We start from the raw sequence: 20,447 nt of genomic DNA on the forward strand, positions 1-20,447 counted from the left end.
GTTTGTTCAAGGTGAAACATGCATCAGACCTTTTATTGACAGTTTTCTTAGGTCTGTCTGATCATCAGATGCATTTGTATTCTTTTTGTACTTTACATATGTGAGCTGTTGTGTGTGTGCCATTAATGTGTTTAACTTAGAATGCAAAGTGTAGATCTGTATTTGATTGTAAAGGCAGTTTTTTTTTTCCCACCAGGGCAAACACTGCCTGCTGGAGGCTGAGCTGAGCTGCGTCAAGGACCTCCTGCGGAGAGAAATCTACCCGATTATCATCTACGTCAAGATCTGTGAGAAAAATGTCAAGAAGCTACGGTAGGCCTAATAAATGTCACTCCATCCAACAATTTACTCTATTAGTCATACGACACAGCTGTAAGGAAAAATTTATTATTTTACAAATTCAAATACATGTCAGTCCTTGCATGCTTTTGCATGATAGTATATTTTGACTCCAGGCAGGAAATGAGATTGAGCCAATTAAAGCACTGTAGTTTGATGTTAAACTTGCAGCAGTGATAAGGACAGATGAACTAGAGCTTTTCTTGTTCACAAAGATAAGAATTGCTCAACAGTTGATCAAACTACACTTGCTGTTCTCTGGCAGCATTTTCAGTCTGGCCTGTTGTTGGTAATATAACACTCCATTGTTTCCCTTTGTATGATCACTGTGCTTGCTGGTGTAAGTGGAGAGTTGACAAACCCTGATGCTTTATGTAGCTCATGATGGATTGCGCTCTACTCATCCACTTTGTGAACCCATTATTGCCAGAGTTACACTAAAGCAAGCAGACCGCTGCTGCAGGGTGTTTTCAGGATCACATCAGAGATACTGTCGTCCAAACATTACAACACTCACCGCTGCAGTGCTGCTTCCTTCCTGCTTTGTGTCCACACAGAAAGTTTTCTCTGCGTACGGAGTCTGATGAGGAGTTTGTGAAGCTGTGCCGGGCAAAAGAGAAGGAGCTGGAGGGCATCCCCTGCCTCTACGCCACCCTGGAGCCTGAGGCCTGGGCAGGGACGGACGACCTCATCAAGGTCATCAAAGACCGAATACTGGAGGAGCAGAGGAAGACTGTATGGGTGGAACAAGAACTCCTGTAGACACAGATGTAGACAATAGTTAGTACATGAACATACATGTGTAGCTAAGTACAAAAAAACCACAAAACACATCATACATTGTGTACATCATGCTTTCTTGCTCTTATATTTATGCTCAGACTTAGAATTCACATGTGGACACAGAAATTCTTTAAATAAATGCATTATGTATTTTGTAAATGTGCATCCTTGATTTATAAAAATAAACAAATGGAAAGGATAAAAGTTATGCTTTCTTTGCTTAAAAGTTAAACATTTAAGGAAGTGTTTGCAGAGGTGTATTTTTAAATTACAGTACAATCCTACTTAACCTAGATTATAATGCCCTCTAGTGGTTAATGTCAGCTTTGTCACACTGAGGTGGTAACACAGGCAGTCCATGGGTGGCAACTATCCATTACACACTGACATGTGAAGTGAATAACACTGATCATCGCTTCATCATGGCACCTGTTAGTGGGATGACTATATTAGGCAGCAGGTGAACATTTTGTTCTGAAAGCTGGTGTATTAGAAGCAGGAAAAATAGGCAAGTGTAAGGATGGTTTGAGGAGCACAACAACCAGTTTGAGGTGTTGCCTTGGCTTCAAAATTCCCCAGATCTCAATCCAATCCAGCATCTGTAGGATGTGATGGACAAACAAGTCTGATCCATGGAGGCCCCACTTGGCAACTTACAGGACTTAAAGGATCTGGATCTTGGTGCCAGATAGCATAGCCCACCTTCAGATGTGTAGTCCATACTTAGACGTTTTGGCAGCAAAAGGGGGACCAATACAATATTACGCAGGTGGTCATAATGTTGTGCCTGTTTGGTGTATATATGATACATAAAGATATTTAGATATGTAAATGTTGACAATTTTGAATAACACCAATTCTGATACAAAACTGATGAAATACCTTTTGGTTATTTACATTATACATTAGAATACATTCAAATAAATCATATGTCCTCCTGTCTGACCCAGAAATCAATCTTGTTGTACCATTTCAAAGGATGTCTCATTTTCTAAAATGCACTTTGAGGACAGATGATCGAGAACCAGGGAGGCTTACAGGAGAAAAACAGTGGTAGGTTCTAAAAAACAAAGGTGATACAGTTGTGCTATACGTCATATGTAATGAACACTGCTATAAAACAATGGCTCCGAAGTCAGTCCACCCACCTCACCTCCTCCACTTGCACTTCTGGTGAGAAGAACTAAGACCTAAGGAAAGCCTTCAAGGAGAGGAGTCAAGGAAAGAAATAGGGGATATACAACTGAGGATGAAGGAATGGCTACAGATAGAGAGCTGGCTGCATCAGAGTAAAAGTAGAACATTTTAAATGTATTTATTTGGTCAGGGATTGGTTAAATCCATAATAATACAGATAAAGACTAACTGTTGGTTTTCATAATCATGCAGGCCAATGATCAGTCATCTAATATTCAAAGGGACCAATCAGCAAAGCAAATATAGTTTTCAGGAAAAACATGGCTTTGAATTGCAGAGTTCAGTGATTTTAAAAGTTTAGATTTGGCAAATTTTCCGAGCAAACCGCACCTGACACATGATTAGTTAAAAGACCACCGGAAAATTCAAGATCTTTCTGCGCTTGCAGTTTCAGGTTGATAAATGATGTCATTATGTTGACTGGATGGTAACCTAACTTTCAGACATACTGGATGAATGCTGAATGACATGAAAACTCTCCTGTCAATTAACTTGATAACCTTGCTAAGTAAAATCCTGAGTCCCATACTCCTACACCTCCCTTCTCTACTAATCTGCAGCTGAGTGAACCTCAGATGATGTTTTCTACAGCTTGCAAATCAGTGTTTTGACACTATTTTTTCAATGGTCAAATGAAGGCTAAGTCTGTGACAAAAATGGCCTGGCCAGAAGGGGATTTAGAGTAACCTCGTTCATATGGGTGCTAGATAATCTTCTCATCAGAGCAAAAGGGCACAAGCACACACTGCAATATGCTCCAATAATACTCATATCAGTCACACGCTGCAAATAAGAAACTCGTTTTCCTTATTCTTTGTTCCAGTTTTGTATTATGTAAAGTCATGAGCATTACAAAATATGGATAGAAAATGGAAGCACATCATGTAATGTAACATACACACAACATTTCAATATCAGGATAAACGTGTGCCCAAGTTTTCATAATCCATGACTCTCGCTTCTTAGCAGGGACATTACAAGTAATCTCATTTCTACGAATATGTGTGCGTGCATGAGTGTGTGTAAGTGTGTTCAAAGGACATTGACAGTCAGAGTATGAAGTTATATAAAGCAAATTCAAATAATGCGGCACTGAGAGGTAAAACCAAGAATGAGGGCGCGCTATGTGATGCTGATTGAAAACAGTTGTTGGCTTGTGTGTGTGTGTGTGTGTGTGTGTGTGTGTGTGTGTGTGTGTGTGTAGTGAATCAGCTGCTCTGTAGGGGCTCCTTGCTGCGTTTGATGACACAGGATGAAAAAGAGTTCAGAAATGACAGGATTTTAATCGCATCAAGCCCAGGCAACAAAAACAGTCTCAGATACCCACAGCCACAAATCCTTATGATCATGTTTTTTTCCGTGAGGGTCACATTGATATTGCAGGTACAATAGGTTATTCTGAGCACTCCGCTCCTGTGGGAGGGAGGGGGCGGAGGCTGTCTACATAAATCATCCCACAGCAGAGACATGTCATGCTGAAGCTGAGCCAGAAAAGTGAATTTTTTCCCTTCACCAGCTCGCACTGCTGAGCCCTCAGCCGCAAACTCTCGCGATGTTTCGCGTGTTCTCGCTCCATCTCCGAGAAAAAAAAAAGAAAGAAAGCGGTTCGCAGCGGAGGCAAGTCAGTTGACGCGGCACTGGGAGCTGGAGGCACAAAAGGAGGTGAGAGGGTGTTGTTTTTGACACATCTGTGTTGTTTTTATCACCGACAAATGTTGACATTTCATCTCTGGGTAGCATTAAGAGCTTCGCATACGCCTTCTTCGCTCCAGCGCTGAGGACTACTTTGATACCTGGGTAATGCTCGGCACGCTGACAGCTTATATTGATAAAAGCACCGAGTTAGCGGAGGCTCGTTGGTTTTCTTTCGCTACTCCTCGTAGTTTTTCGCCGAAATTCGGCTAACAGTGAGGCTTTAATGAACCCGGGGTGAGGAACAGCCCGTTCCCGCGGCGCTGCCCTCCCGTCAAAGGCTACATTGTGTCCGGTCTGGCATCTGCTGGCGGCTGCTGCGGACAGGACGGTGTGATTTATGTGCCGTTATATTAGGTGAGCTCCGGCTGCTATCTGGCTCTGTGTGCTGTTTACTGCTAAACCCGACCAATGTGGAGAAGTTTCTAGGCAATTACACTGCTGATAGGAAATATTTAATTGACGCCATGGGGGAGTCTAAATGACACAAGATTTGTTGGAGGATAATTTCACCTCAGTATCATTAAAAAGTGATCAGCTTTTTGTTCACCACTACAGATTTCTGATACTCATGCAAACTGTTAATGGCAAAGCAAAAAACCAAACAAACAAACAAAAAAAAAAAACAGTTAAAGTAATGTGGTTAGAGTTAGGGTCAAATAATCCGAATAGCATCAATATCAGGTTGGCTAGGGGCAATATTTAATCACAAGAGCTACAGTACTTGAGTAGCATTAATTAGTCGTTAATTGATTAATTGGTGTTATTAATTTAACTGAATAAACCAGAAAATCATTGTTACTGCCAGTGCAATATGCAATACATATACAGCATTCAACCTCGTGTAATTTAAATAATACTCTAATTTATTACCCTAGTTTAAGCAAATTTGTCATTTTTTTTGACACAATACTTTGTTTACACTTACTTTTACACAGTACTACTTATTCTTGTAGCGTTTCTTATTTAGAATTCTCAGATTTAGATTTGTTTATTTATTCTTTTACTGTCTGTTGTTGTTGCTAGGTACTGCTCTCTATACACCACGTCAAATTCCTTGTGTGTACTCACTTGACAGACTGATTTCTGACTAAGAATATATCAACAACAAGGCAGAAGACAAGGGACATGCATGTCAGATAATGTTTTGTAGACTACCTGTAGTATTCCCGTTTATTGTCTATGTAAGCAGCCGTGCAGTCCATTCTGGTAACAACAAGGAGGACCTCATTTGCATAAAATTAAGGTCTTGGCTACTTAATGCAAATCAGGGTCATCCGATCTCCACTGGCTGCCTGTGGAACACTTTTAAACTGTTTGCTGATGTCAAAGGGAGACAGATTGTGCAGCTGCAATGCTTATTTCTGGCCTCAAATGTTTTCACAAGTACATTCTGGTGAGTTATTTTTGAAACATTTTTAAAGGCTTCTAAAGGAGCTGCCATGTTCTTTGAAATCCAGGAGCTAAACGCTTGTCCAGTTGGGTGCAGCCAGTGTTTGTTGTAGGTGGGTGTAGCCTGCATTAGCACCTGTCAGTCGTCTATGATGACACTTCTTTGTCTCACACCCATCAAGCATCTGATGTTAGGAAGATATTCAACCCCCTGTGTACTCCTATTACTGCTTAATGCGATGGCAAACTGCAGCTCGTTTACTGTATTTAAAACTTTAGCTACCTGAGGAGGCAGTTCCGTGAACCATGAGGATGTTAATGTTCAAATTCTTAACTGAGTATTTTTGTCATCATTATTTTAATTGTGTTGGGTTTGAATTTTGAATGCTTTGGATGGACGGGGCGGTTTTCGGTGTTTTTGTGGCCGAGATCGTCGTGGGAGTTTAGCTAGGAATGGGCCATCATGACAGAGATTTTTGTTGTAGTTAATGGCTTCCGGCCAGCGTTCTTTTGTAGAAAATAAGCCCACAGTTATGCCATAAAATATCATTATAAATTAAGCATTGCGGTGCTACAGAGATGCAAATCAAGTTTGTCAGGCAGGAATAACTTTCTGATTTTTATGTTTGTTTCAGTGGAAAAGAAATGTGACAATATAAACATTACTGAAAATGTGAATTATGTCACACCACTTGTCAAAATAATTCCAGTAGATTTTTTTGGGCAAATTGTTTAGCCCTAAATGTGATATTCCATCTATTCATTAGCTATACCTGCTTTACCCTGTAGAGGGCCTTTAACCAGGCCTTTTTTAATCCTTTGATGCACGACATGGGTCAAAAGTGACCCAAATCCAATGGAAAATGGGTATCTCTTGACCCACGCTGCACATCAACAGTTTAGTAGCTCTGTTCTAATGGTGGAGAACGATCTGACTGCATCTCGTTATTATTTTGCTATATGGAAAAGAGCACTCTGGCTTGTTAGTAATTCTGTAAATACAATGGGTGGCCCAGGATGCAGCAATGGTGGCCCTGCATAATGGCCACGGGAGAATTGTTTTGGTAGAACAAGTAATAATTCACCTAAAAAGAAGGCAACATTGCCTTATTCCACATTCTAAATCTTCAGCAAAGCTTGAAATTTTCAGCATGTAGTTTGCTGGTATGAGATTGTTGTTGCTTCCCATTGCAAAGAGGTAGGTATTTGAAGGGGAGAAAGTCATGTGAAAAGTGTGGGGAAAACATCAGGCTTTTACTAGAAGTCTACACCCATCGAGTCAGACTAATCCCAACTGACATTGGATGAGATACAGGGTACACCCTGGACAGGTCACTACCCAGCAATGGTAACTAACACAAAGTGACAGACCATGATGCTCACTCACACTTGGAGAAAACTGACAGGCACAGGGAGAACATGCAAACTGAACATAGAATGGCCCCAGGCAACCAGCAGCTTTCGAACCACAACCTTCTTGCTGTGAATCAAGAAAAATTCACACAGCTAAAAAAAATGAATTCAAGAGAAAAGAAAGAAAATAATCAGCATCAGGATTTATGTATATATGTGTGTGTGTGTGTGTGTGTGTGTGTGTGTGTGTGTGTGTGTGTGTGTGTGTGTGTGTGTGTGTGTGTGTGTGTGTGTGTGTGTGTGTGTGTGTGTGTGTGTGTGTGTGTGTGTGTGTGTGTGTGTGTGTGTGTGTGTGTGTGTGTGTGTGTGTGTGTGTGTGTGTGTGTGTGTGTGTGTGTGTGTGTAGGATGGCAGTTAGTTCGTTGGTGTGCAGAGAGGAAGATAAGTGTAGTCTGCAGCCTCTGGAGAGAGGAATGATGGTTTTCCATGTCAATGGTCCCCTCTTAGCTTCAGGACAGGGGAAATAACGTGAGGACTGTTGCCCGAGAGTTCCAAATTTAGAAGCGAATGGAAAATTGACGCCTTGTGGCTTTTAAACTGAACAGGAAGTAAAAGATAGCCTTAAAAGTAAAATTAGGAAACATGAATCATGATTTAAATGGGTCAGTCACAGGTAGAAGAGACATTTCAATTATTTTCACCTTTGCAGTATTTCTAACCTTTGTCTTTAGTCTGTCAGCACAGCACTGAAGTTTGCATTCACTCCCTGTTTACTTCTTGAATTGATTACTACAACACCATTCTCTCTGGTATTGGCAATTAACTTCTCCATCAGCAGCAAATCATTCAGGCTCATCACACGCTTCAAGTCCACCAAGTCCACAGACTGCATCACACTCCTCCTCATTCAGCTCAGCTGGCTCCCTGTTCCACAAAAGATCCATTATAAGATTCTGCTGCTTATCTTCAAAGCCCTCCATAACCTTGCTCCCCCTACACATCCATCAGCTACTGCACACTTCAAATCACAACTCAGAACACATTTGTTTAGAGTAGCATACCTGTTTTTATATTTCAATTGTAATCTGTTCATTTGATATTCACTTTGATTTTACTGTTGTTTGATTATTGTGTTATTATACCTGATATTTTGTAGGGTGTTTTTGAGTGTTTTAAAATGCGAGAAAAAATAAAAAAGATTATTATTATTATCATTATTATTGGTACAGCAGCATACCTCTGCAATGCAAAGCACATTACCTCGTAGAGTGCAGAGCCTCCTGACATGGAGATATTTACCAACCACTTGTGATTTTACTGCTGGGAGTGGGAGTGAGTTCAACTGTGAGAGCTGAAGAAGAATATTAGAGAATGCTTTTCCAACCAAATACTCTGTCGTAATCACTGGATTTAACTCTAGTGTTTAAGCTGTTTTTAATAGAACGGAATACCTTGTAAGAAATAGGTAGATTTTCCTGTCTCTCTAGCCTTGATGTGTAGGATTTTGTAGGTACACTTCATCCTGCAGGAAAATGGCAAAAAAGAGTAAAGAAAGTTTAACATTCATTCTTGATAAAGATTTTTGTTTTAATGCCTTTAGTTTGCTAGTAATTATCATTTTTTATTGGCGACTACTGCTGACTTCTTGGAGCCAATATAAATAGATCCAATTTGGTGCATTCATCAGACCCAGCCACAAACACCAGAGTGGAAAAGTCTGAGGAGCTCAGCAAAGACATGAAAAAGCAAATCATTGACTTGGAACAACTTAGGAAAATCACTTGGAGTCAATTCAAAGCAGCTTCGTATCACAAAGTCATCTGTGCAAACAAGTGCTTGTAAGTATAAAATTCTAGGCCCAGTTATGTTACTGCCACTATCAGGAAGAAAACAACTATCACCTGCTAATTACAGCCAGTTGGTCAGGATGGTCAAAAGTCAACCAAGAATCACCAAAACCAGGTCTGCAATGAATTAGAAGTGTTTAGAGAAGAGAAGGTGACTAGTGTCAAACATGATAGTGGTAATATTCTGCTCTGGGGCTGTTTAAATGCCAGTTGAACTGGTACTTTACACAAAGTAAATGGTCTAATAAAGAAGGAGGATTACCTCCACGTTGTTCAGAGAGACGTAAAATCATTAACCAGAAAGTTGGGTCTCGGATGCAGTTGGGTTTTCTAAACAGACAACAAAAGTGGTAAAGGTATCGTAAAATCAGGATAGAATTAAGGTTTTAGGCTTGCTTCCCCCCGAGGTCCTGACTTAAACCCCATCTAGAACCTGTAGACTATGACGAAGAAACAAGTCTTTCTCTGAAAGCCAACAAATTTAATTTACCTTCTTCCAATTCTGTCAGGAGGAGTCGTCAAAGACACAGCTAGAAGTTTGTCAGAAGCTTCTAGATGGCTACCAACAGCACTTTACTGAGATGAAAATGGCCTAAGGACTTTTAACCAAATATTACAGTTGCTGTATGTATATTTTTGACCCATCAGATTTTGTCGTATTACCAGAAAATCTGTATTAATCTCTGAAAGGACCAAAATGCATGATTGTTTTTTTGTGACAAATAGATGGGGTTCATATTAAATTGAGAGTTATTGGGGTCACTGAAAACTCAGTGATAAACCCAAGATATCCTCCTAAGACCCAGACCATTTAATTATGTCCTCTGTACTGGACATGTATTTTTGATCGATATCTGTTGACTCATTTGAGCTACTCTACTGAATCCTGATGTGCTCAGTAGATGACATCCTGGCCTTTCCAGTGATATCTCATGTGATTGGGTGGGATGAGGGGAACGTTGTTGTCATGCTGAGACAAAATGGAGACGGCAGCAAGACGCAGGCCTCCTGACTGTTGAGAGTTTATGTTCATGCTCAGTTAAAGTTTCATTAGAAAATGGATTGACATTCTTGTTTTTTGTCAGCCTGTTTTGATTTCGAAGTATTGCTGGTTTTCTGTTTTTTTATGTGTGTGTGTGTGTACTGCTGTAAAATCTAAAATTTTTTAAATTCTAAATTGTGAGTTTCTGTTTTAGCTCCAAAAAGACAGAGAATCACAAAAAAAGTTAGACCGAAAGCTATTTTCTTTCCCCCTTGGTCCTCCTGTGTGTATCCATGCTCCTAAATACCCACTTTTACAAATTCTTCCGTCACTGAGCCCCTTTCCTTTCTTTATTTCACAAAGAAACAAAATAATTAACTGATCTTATCATATAACAAAAAGAGAACATGAAGAAAATGTTTCTTTTTTTGTTAAGCAAGTGATGAGCCCAGCACACAACGCTTTTTAGAAGCCATCTCTAAGAACGATGGAATACCTGACTGTGTTTTTTCCTCTCTGTGTTGCCTCAGGCTGCAGGTGCTGCAGGTATGATCAAAGGTGAGAGTTCTGTCATGGTTGGCCAGATCTTCTACTCTCCAGCAAACTCCTGCGGTGCACCAGCATCATGATAAACCTGCTCCTTCCACAGACTCTGCTGAAGCTGCTATCGCCATGGTGAGAGAGAGCTCCTGGACTTTGACTCTGTTGCCATGGTAACTCTGTAGCACGAAACCTATAACTCCAGTCTGTTGCCGTGGTTGTCACATAAAACGACCCAGGTAACTATTTCAGCCTTCGGCCATGGCGATGCTGTGGAGACGCCCTGTAAAATCGTAAGTCAGTTGCTATGGTAATTTGTTAAGCAAGCAACAGTCAGTATGGGAACGTCCAGAATGTTCCGCATTTTTGTAGTCCTGGGCTCGGCCTTCATGATTCTTCTGATCATCATCTACTGGGATGATGTCGGGGCCTCCCATCTCTATTTGCACACTCCCGTATCGCCGGGCCCCAAAATCCTACATCCTCCTCCCCAGCAGAGGCCTCAAACCTCTCGAACCCCGTCCTTCCTGTCAGATATCGATGCCTTCGTTAACCAGTTCTTAGAGCCGGGAACTGGTGAGCCCACCGACCCTGCTCTGACAGACACAAGCAACCAATCAGAGAAAGCAGAAGAACGGTATATACCGCGGAGGGAGTGGAAGATTCACCTGACTCCAGTGGCAGCAGAACTCCGTGAGAGACAGGTAACTTATTATTATTTATTAATATGAATAATAATAAATGTTTCATTGTTAGGGTAGGGTGGCTTCATTGACTTTTTTTTTTTTTTCACTTGACAGTTTGACATCACGTAGAAGGAAAAGAAGAAAATAAATAATACCTGCATTTCATTTTTTACAGCAGCTGGTTGCCTGCTGACTCACTGATGTGACTCGATAGGATACCTAAAAACATTCATTCTTAGTATTGTGCTTTTTCTGCTGGGACAAATTCAAATGTGTGTCCTGAAAAACATCTTTTGGAGAGCTTTGTATCCACAAACAGAACTATCACATGTCTTCATTCTAGCTAGTTGACAGCCATTCGAATTCACGGTAACGTCGTGCTGTCAGCCTCTTTGAAATGAGAGATTCTGACCAACGCCACACCTGTAAACACGTCCTGCAAAAGAAGGAACTGAAAATATGTTCAAAACAAGCTGATGAATCTGACCTGACATGTGATATTAGCCTGATAGTTTTCAATACTCTCATATAAAAGAGTAATGTCCCTTATCAGAGGAATATCTGATCATGAACTTTACACATTTTAATTGTTACTGATTATTTTGCCTTTGCTTTACCTCATGCAATAACCAGGAGCAGCGGAGGAGGTTACTTCAGGAGATGTGTGCCAATGACAGTGTGGTGTTTCCCGGCAAAAACCGTTCATTTGACGACATTCCCAACAAGGAGCTGGATCATCTTATTGTAGATGACAGACATGGTATTATCTACTGCTATGTTCCAAAGGTATGGATGTATGTGCATTTTTTTCCGATGATTTCCTTGAATTATTGGGTTATGGGTATTTCATATGATAAAACCACACAGTTCCAGCATGCTTATGTTTGGCCCAGTCAGTTAGCAGACTGAAGGACTAATGTAACTTTTATTTCTATTTTTTTCTAACAGATATTGCGATTTGATTTGGTATATAGTTTCTTAAGTCAACCTTTGTTCAATATTCACTTACAACCAGGAAGATGGCATGAATTTGTAAAACTGTAGACACTGCAATTTAAACTGTCAGACATACTGCCAAATGTACCACTTGTGGTTATTGAACTGAGTGTGGCAGCATAAAGGACCCGTAAAAGCTTCAGTCTACTCAAACTAAATCAATTTGAATCACAGCATTAGTGTCTTTATTTGTTCGCCACACCTTCTATATCCTAAATTGCCACCTTTTTGATTTGCTAATTGCATTGTTTGACTAGTTGATTTCAAATTTAAATCAATTGTTTGTTCAGTTCTACCTTTTCTACCTGTGCTTTTATATACAGGTGGCATGCAGCAACTGGAAGCGCATCATGATAGTTCTCAGTGAGAGTCTGCTGCAGGACGGTGTTCCCCAGAGGGACCCACTAGCTATTCACAGGGACCTGGTCCACAACAGCAGCATGCACTTTACCTTCAATAAGTTCTGGAAACGTTATGGCAAGTTTGCAAGGCACCTTATGAAGGTGTGTTCAGACATGACACTTTATTGTTCCATGTACGAATGAATGAATGAATGAGTGAGTGGTTAATTTTGGTTACAATCTACAATACAAACATTTAAGTGTGTGCATTCAGCTGACAAAATAATTATTATACATACTTGCAGTAACATTTTTTTTCTCACAAAAAAGAAAAATTTAACAAGCTCTGTAACCGAAAAAGCAATAAGCTGAAGCCAAAGCTTATTTTTGCCTATCCTGTACAATCTATAAAATAACCTAGAATATCAGTAATACAAGAAATAAAAGAAAAAAACACAAGATTTACTCTGAATTATTCTTCTTAATCATTTCACGTCAGTCATTTTACATTGTAATCCTTAATTATTTTACCTTTCAATGTTTTTTTGAAACTCAACAGAGATCTACACAGCTTCAAATCATCACTAAGTTCATTCCATAATATAACTCCCAAATATGAAACAGATCTGTATTTAACATTAGTTTTCACATGATCTCTTTCGAAGACACCCAGCCCTCTAAAACTATAATTTATTTCTCTTAATTAAAACAGTTGTTGAATACAGGTGGGAAGACTTTTATTCTTTACTCATAGTAGTATTTCTAATGTTTTTATGTATACAGTATCTAAAGTATTTTAAGCTGCAAGACTACAAATAGTTTATTAGTAGTTTCACAATAGGAAGCTTTATTTATGATTCTAATAACTCTTTTCTGGAGTTTAATTATAAGGTCTGTATATGTTCTGTATGTATTTCCCCAAACCTCAACACAGTATGACATATATGGCATTATAAGTGAGAAATACAATATATGCAGATATTTCTTGTTCAAAAAATCGCTTGTTTTGTAAATAATACCAATAATTTCTGTTTTATGTGTTCTATATGTGGCTTCCAACTGAATTTATGATCTAAAATTACTCCCAAGAATTTAGTTTCATGTACTCTTTCAATTTCGACTCCATTTAGGACTAATTGAATTTCACAATTTGCCCTAACACCACAAACACCATAAATTTTGTTTCATTTTCATTTCATCTTAACTTATTGATATCAAACCATTCCTTTAACCTGATCAACTCCTTTTCTGCTGTTGTCAACAATTCTTTAACATCTGGTCCTGAAAGTAAATTTGTATCATCTACAAATGTAGTAAATTTCAACTAACTAAATGCTGTATCAATATCATTCAATAATAATATTACAAGACTATGAGAAACACACAATGTAGTTGATTTGTTAAACATACCGTTGATTATTTGATGTTTCACAGCCAGGATTTAGAATTTTCCTCAGTTGCAGAGCTTTGTGGTTGGTCCTCAGTGGGGAATTGTTGTCAACTGATTAAACCGAAGTAACTGCGACATCTGCTAAAGCTGGGATCCCTAATTTGCTCTGCCATTAGTGAATAAATAATAGATATTAATCCTATTTATTAATCCTGAGGGAAATTCAAGTATTCAGCAGCTTCCATACAACAACAAAAAGACAAAACAGGCAGGTTAGTAACCAGATAAACAATAACATTAAAGGTTAGTGCACTCTAAAGAAACTTGCTCTACAATAATATAAATATAACACTTCTAATTTAAAATCTATAGAATACTAAATGCATTAAAAGTCAATATATAATATTTGCACCTTTCAAGGCACAGTGACTTACAGTGATTTTTGCAGGTAATAAAACTACAGTTGTAAGCTACATAAGATGCATAGACATTTAACAATCACACTGATCCTGATGTGATCCTGACTGTGACCCTAGAATTTATCAGATAAAATGAATAAACATCAAAATGCCTAGAATCTATATTTTCTTAGATTCTGTATTTTCAAATTAACGAGTAACAACAAAGAGACATTATTGAATATTTACAATATAAACAGACAATAAAACCCTGTGTGTCAATTTATTTTTGTTGTTAATTAGAAAATGGTCAGCAGGCCATCAGGCAGCGTAACGCAGGCCTGATTTGGCCCGTGGGCCGTAAGATGAGCATCGCTTTGGTAAATCCTTTAATACAGTGTGACTGGCAGCTCTTCCTATCAGTTTGTTTTTGCCTGATGTTTTACTCTCCACATAAAAATTTCAATTACTAGCAATTTTATGAAGATGCACCACTCTTTAAGGAGTCCAGCTGCAGCTCAGAAAGTTATTTTACTCACGCACATTTTGATTCAGATCTACATCACCAACAATGGTTCTGTGATTGCTGCAAGCACTGGTGCATTTGGGTCATTTGTAAAAATACCTTTGCAATATGGTCGTATAGTGTTGTGATAGCATGCCAGGATTCTCACATTGATACGATGTTTGCCTAAATATATTAATATCGAGAGTAAAAGACACCACAGCCAACACCTAAAACATCAGGAAAAGTAGTGAAATAATAAATAACAAAGCATGGGATTTAAAGTGTTTTTTTTTTTTTTTTTAAAAATAATTAAATTTTAAAAACATACGATGACAACAATTCAACTGTCAATACAAGGCAGAAAAGGAAAGAAAGCAGGAGTACCCCTTGGTTATACTGTACCTCCAGCCCAAAATAGAGCTGAACCTGTGAGGATTTGTAGCTCACTTCTAGCTGTAGAATAAGTTCTTTCTGTAAGCTGAGACTTCCTTTGAGGGGACGTACAAATTCCTTTATTATTTTCAGTTAACAGCACAGTATATATTTATGATTGTGATTCATTTTCAAAGGTGAAGCTGAAGAAGTACACCAAGTTCCTTTTCGTGAGGGACCCCTTCGTGCGTCTCATCTCTGCCTACCGGAATAAATTTGAGCTGCAAAATGAAGACTTTTACCGCCGCTTTGCACAGGTCATGCTGCGTCGCTATGCCAACCAGCCCACACCTCCTGCCTCGGTGGATGAGGCCTTTGCTGTGGGTATCCATCCTTCTTTCTCCCACTTCATCCAGTACCTCCTGGACCCTCAGACAGAGAAAGACATGCCCTTTAACGAGCACTGGCGACAAGTCTACCGACTCTGTCATCCGTGCCAAATTCAGTATGACTTTGTGGGCCACTTGGAGACGGCAGAGGAGGATGCTGAGCACCTTCTGCGCCAGCTGAGGGTGGACAACGTGGTGGAGTTCCCCACCTCTCACAGGAACCTCACGGCGAGCAGCTGGGAGTCCGATTGGTTCAGCACAGTACCTGTCGAGGCACGCAGAGAACTGTACAAGCTGTATGAACCTGACTTCAGGCTGTTTGGCTACGACAGACCAGACTCACTCCTCAATGAGTGACTGATGTTTCACAGAGCTGCACAGACACACAGATAAAACTTTTTTATATGGACTGAAATAATGCTACACCCCAACAACAGTGACAGATTTTGTTCTGGGTTTCATCTACGCTACGCTGAATGTACACATTATTAAGGGCACTCAATCAAGGAAGCACAATAATTAGGCAAATCACAAAGAAAACAAAGAATGGGACAGTTAAAATACAGACTGTGCAAGTAAGTGTTCCTAAAATGTTGTACATTCAATGTAGTCCTTAACTACGAACTCGATGCTGAGTGTTTTCTACTCCCATTTTTGATGTCACACCATGCCTGCCATTTGTGGCCACAGTTGTGTTGTGATTAACTGTGATGATCATAGGCTTTTGGTCGCACGGTTTTGGAAAGAAACCGTACCACAGGGCTGTATGATGTTTGTGATGGCGCGGAAAGCATTTTAGCTGCGACGCTAACACAGAAGCAATGGTTTAGGAAGTTCAGGCATTTAGATAAAACAGCGTTTTACTAGATTAGTTGTAAATGTAGTAGCTAATTTATTTCCCATTGTGTAAGTGCAATGTTTATGTTGAGCATGAAAGGGATTTTTATGTTAAAAATACATATTAATGACAGCTGCCAGCAGTGCAAATACATACACCTCAAACTGTTCTTTTATACCTCATACACAGGCATGAAGATTATATTCATTTTGACATACTCTAAACAGCAAACACTACTGCTTTTTCAGCCCGGGCACATTTAGTGCAGCATGGAGAAGTTCATTAAATTGTATTAACAGAGTTATTTCTGACTACATTTTAGCTGCTTCCTTTATGTTTCAAAGCATGGTGCACATGCCACAATGTAGCCTCGTCGTATCGAAGCACAGCATCTCCAGGAGGCAGAACATCAGGCCCATCAGCCAGGTTTGCCTCAACTTGTCTTTGAGGCAGAAATCTGGAGTTTTAGCATTCTTCTGATTTCATCTCAGCTGTATGCACACAGGTGGGCCTCTGTGTGTTTAAGTGAGCAGTTTTTTAAAGGGAACATTTTCTTTTATTTGCTTTGGTAACCATCAGCATTTCATCATCTTTTCAAACTGCACTGAACTACTTTGGGTTACCCTGGAGACTGCAACTGCTGTTTTCTTTTGTCCCTTAAATATGATGATGAACATTTTTTACTCTTTAAGGGCAGCATTTTCAGGAGATGCATTGTTTTTGTAGCAAGCAGCTGAGCACATTACATAAGACAAACAGTGATTTTTAGTATGTACAATGCCACTGCACTATTGTGAAGATGCATCATGTTGGTTTGATGTTGGCATATTAAGTACAACTATAAAGCCGTTAGTAGTCGGTAGTAGTTTAAAGGTTAGATCATGGTTAGAGTTGGGTTTATTCACACCATGAGCTGTTGAATTCGGTTATTTTTTTTAAATGAGTGGGAAGAGAAGATAGTGCCTTTGGTTGCAAAAGTTTACACAGCAAAAAGTATTTTTGTAGATGGGTTTAATTTTTACTTAAATCACAATACAGTAAGAGCTGTATGAAGCCACAGCAAGGTGTATTTGATATACTGGGCCTTCTTGTGTGGCTGTTACTTCAGACAAATAAGAAACAACTAAGCCCTTTAGCAGAATTGTAACTTTCTATCTGGGAATTTGTATGGTTTCTCCTTCAGTGTACTTGTGTTTAGTGAATTACACCGTATATATTTCATCACTCGTTTCTTTATTGGAATGAATATCGGGTCCACATCTGTTGTTTTAGATATGTTGTATAAATACCGGTGACTTGACTTTACTTGACACAGGACTTTTGTGCAGTTTAGATTATATGCGATGTCACGTTGTTTTGCAACTTACTAGGATGTACACACACTATTAGTTTGCTGTTTTCTTGATGCCTTTCGTTTATTTGTTTTTAACTGTGGCGCGTTGTGCCAGTGTAAAAGGGTAAAACTGCATTATTTTTCCCCCAAAAGTCATCACATCTGCACATGCTGTTTACAACAAAAGTGAATGCATTCCTGTGCAATATCGCTTAAATGTCAAATAATTCACAATTGTATCACCTTTCAATAATTGCGTTATTTTTACGCTGATGAATTTCCGTACTAACAATCAAAGACAAATACTTTAGGAAGACTACTTTTAAAGTACAGGCCCCAAAGTAGAAACTCAATAAAAGTGAATATATCAGTGAACACTGTCACACAAGTTAGAGATCCTGTGATTACTGAAACTAAATTGAGTATACCTCTAATTTTGGAACTATTATAACTTTCTCAGTTTTGGACGTCTGTGCTGTGTCCGTCTGCATTATAGCTCCACATGGAAAAGAATTGCTAGAATATTTTGATTATGAAACTTCACTTCAAGAGGAAAAGGGTACAATTAATAATCAGTCAAAACACATCTACAGCAGAAATCAGGAGGTACAGAACACGCTGTAGTAGCACTATTCAGAGCCACTGTGGTTGTCCTAAAATGACGCCACAGACAGTGTGGTACTTACACAATCAAGCCTGAAAAGCAGATGTACAAGGACTGCAGATCAGGTAAAGGGGATATCAGTGGAATTTTTAGTTTCTGTGACTGAATAGTGTCCAAGACAAAACCCTTGTTTGCTCTTTGGTGCAAAACTGCAAGATGAAACTGCTAAAGAAGATGGAAAAAAAAGATTGATGATGATGATGATGATTATTGGAAACCCATTCTTTGGGTAGATGAGACCAGGATAAATTTGTTTGGCTCACATGGGGTCCAGCATGTTTGGCATGAACCTATACAGGACTGTCACAGTGAATGCATAATCCCAACAGTGAAACAGGGAGGCGTGAGTGCAAAAGGTGTAAAAATAGAGATTTGAATATGTAATGAAAGCTGTATTGTGTTGTCTTGTATGGAGTTCCTACTGTGTGGCCTGTATTTTTGGTATAGTAAACTGAAGCTTATTTTTTAATTTTATATCAGAGCAAATGCTCCACTGTACAAATCAGAAATTGTGCAGTTACCAAGAGATGATAAAATTTAAAATCATTTTTATTCATTGAGCAGTGCCAGTGTTAAACGGTAGAACTGCATTTTCCCTCAACAGTCATATTCACATCAGCACATAAGTGGGAAAATATGCACACAAAGGGAAGCAGAAAGGGAAAACTCTCACTTTCCTGCACTCCCACCTCACCAGTGTTTGAATTGTAAGTCGGTTGTATTTTAATGTATTTTTTATTTTCATGTTCTTTGGTTGTATTTTTTATGTGTTTCTCCAGATTCACCATGCAGCATTTATCTTCTTAAGCTGTTTTTTCTGTCCAAGTGCGAACAGCCCTAACTGCAAGATGGATTCATTTTGCAAGGCAAAAAGAAATTGTTTATTTAATGGCAAAATAAAAGCCATGACTGACTTTTGCTTTTCCAAAGTAGAAATCAGTCGTAAAGGGTGAAGCTTTTTTTAAGCACAGAGTTGTGGATGCCAGTGTGCAACAATTCTGCTTTGAACAGCTACGAGGTTGATTTAAGCTGGAGTACTGAACCATGTCATCCCAAGATAGTGGCCCACATACAAAAAAAAATATTTTTGAAACTGATTTTTTCCTAAAACATGTATAAATATTCATCAGTTTTATGGCGTCATGTGTCATTTGGTATTCATACAAAAGAAATAAAGGTTTGGGGGCATGGAGGAAGATTTATTTGTCTGTACAAATCACTTGTCTCAAGTGAATGAAAGAATTTTCCATTCTCCTTCAACATTATGTTATGATAATAAGCAAAACATATTAGATGATACTGGCACAGAACCAATATTCACTCACAGTATTGCATATTAAAAAGATATGTAGATTTCATTATGGCATTGTCCCAGCAACAGGAAACAGATAAGTCACTTTGTGTGGTGAGGATTTACATGAAGGCCTGCTGGAGAGGGAAACTGTGTCCATGTCAGAACAGGAAATGAAAGCAAACCAATTTAGTCCACAAATATGGTAACTGGAAATGCTAACAAGTCTAGAGGAAACAGGGCAATCTTTCCATATTCATGTCTAAAATGTAAACAAGCCAAGCTACCATACAAACAATTAATTCAGTCAACGTATACACAAATCTACCACAACATAAAAGTATTAACCTAATATTTTGTAGGTCCTCCTCACTCTGCCGAAACAACTCTGACCAATCAAGGGATGGACTCAACTGACCTCTGAAGTCCTGAAACTTGACAGTCTCCATTGGCTTCTTTCTCCAGCACATCCAACAGATGACCAGATTGAGATGTGGAGGTCAACACCTTTAGCTCTTTGATGTGTACCTCAAACCTTTCCTGAACAAGTTTTGTAGTGTGGCAGAGAGCATTATCCTGCCATCAAAGAATTTCAGATTCAAGAAGAGGTGTACGTGGTCTGCAACCATGTTGAGGTAAGTAGCACACGTAGAAGGAACATCCCAATGAATGCAAGACCCAAGGCTTCCCAGCAGAACGTTGCCCAGATCTTCACATTGCCTCCGCTGGCTTACCTGGCCACAATATTGATTTTCACTGTTATGCTGACAATACCCAACTGTAATGTAACAACAATGTAACTGTATGGACCACTTAAACCTGGCAGTTTTAATATTTCACATGTTCTGTCTTGCCTGACTACAGTCAAAAACTGGATGTCTAAAAATTTTTTGCAGCTGAATGGCTTGATATTAATATGACTGCAACCACTGGCCCCAACACCAGCAGTATTAATAATCTATCTTCTAGTCTGGGTGCTCCGTCAAAAAATGTTAGTGTAGAGGCCTGTAAATCTAGGGGTCATTTTTGATTCAGATCTATCTCTTGATGCACAGGTGACCAAGGTGGTTCCATCCTGCTTCGCTCAATTGAAACAACTGACTGAAATAAGACCCT

General features: G+C 39.1%; 2 protein-coding genes across 4 annotated transcripts in view; both read left to right on the top strand.

Moving 5' to 3' along the window:
• The window catches only part of card11 (caspase recruitment domain family, member 11), a 28,613-nt gene extending 27,283 nt beyond the window's left edge, over nucleotides 1–1,330 (top strand). For both annotated transcript variants that reach the window (XM_055004980.1, XM_055004979.1), the window contains exons 24-25: nucleotides 197–312; nucleotides 897–1,330. In XM_055004980.1, coding sequence (XP_054860955.1) covers nucleotides 197–312; nucleotides 897–1,101 — 321 coding nt within the window. In that variant the 3' untranslated portion in view covers nucleotides 1,102–1,330. The remainder of the gene's footprint in view (nucleotides 1–196; nucleotides 313–896) is intronic.
• Nucleotides 1,331–3,867: 2,537 nt separating this feature from the next.
• On the top strand, nucleotides 3,868–19,242 carry chst12a (carbohydrate (chondroitin 4) sulfotransferase 12a). 2 transcript variants are annotated; one of them, XM_023296112.3, is made up of 6 exons: nucleotides 3,901–3,981; nucleotides 10,116–10,143; nucleotides 10,235–10,829; nucleotides 11,445–11,597; nucleotides 12,131–12,310; nucleotides 15,014–19,242. In XM_023296112.3, exons 3-6 carry the CDS (start codon nucleotides 10,464–10,466, stop codon nucleotides 15,560–15,562), a joined length of 1,248 nt encoding a protein of 415 aa, XP_023151880.1. In that variant the 5' UTR covers nucleotides 3,901–3,981; nucleotides 10,116–10,143; nucleotides 10,235–10,463; the 3' UTR covers nucleotides 15,563–19,242. The 2 variants fall into 2 exon arrangements, with proteins under 2 accessions (XP_054861430.1, XP_023151880.1); XM_055005455.1 differs by having other exon boundaries at nucleotides 3,868–3,981; nucleotides 10,116–10,829.
• Nucleotides 19,243–20,447: the final 1,205 nt, after the last annotated feature.

This window comes from Amphiprion ocellaris, chromosome 19 (assembly GCF_022539595.1).
Source record: "Amphiprion ocellaris isolate individual 3 ecotype Okinawa chromosome 19, ASM2253959v1, whole genome shotgun sequence".
Taxonomy (NCBI): domain Eukaryota; kingdom Metazoa; phylum Chordata; class Actinopteri; family Pomacentridae; genus Amphiprion; species Amphiprion ocellaris.

Coding starts and splice junctions, on each gene's coding strand:
- chst12a (XM_055005455.1), top strand. CDS start 10,464: ATGGGAACGTCCAGAATGTTCCGCATTTTTGTAGTCCTGGGCTCGGCC. Junction 10,830..11,444: donor CAGAACTCCGTGAGAGACAG/GTAACTTATTAT, acceptor TGCAATAACCAG/GAGCAGCGGAGGAGGTTACT. Junction 12,311..15,013: donor TTGCAAGGCACCTTATGAAG/GTGTGTTCAGAC, acceptor TCATTTTCAAAG/GTGAAGCTGAAGAAGTACAC.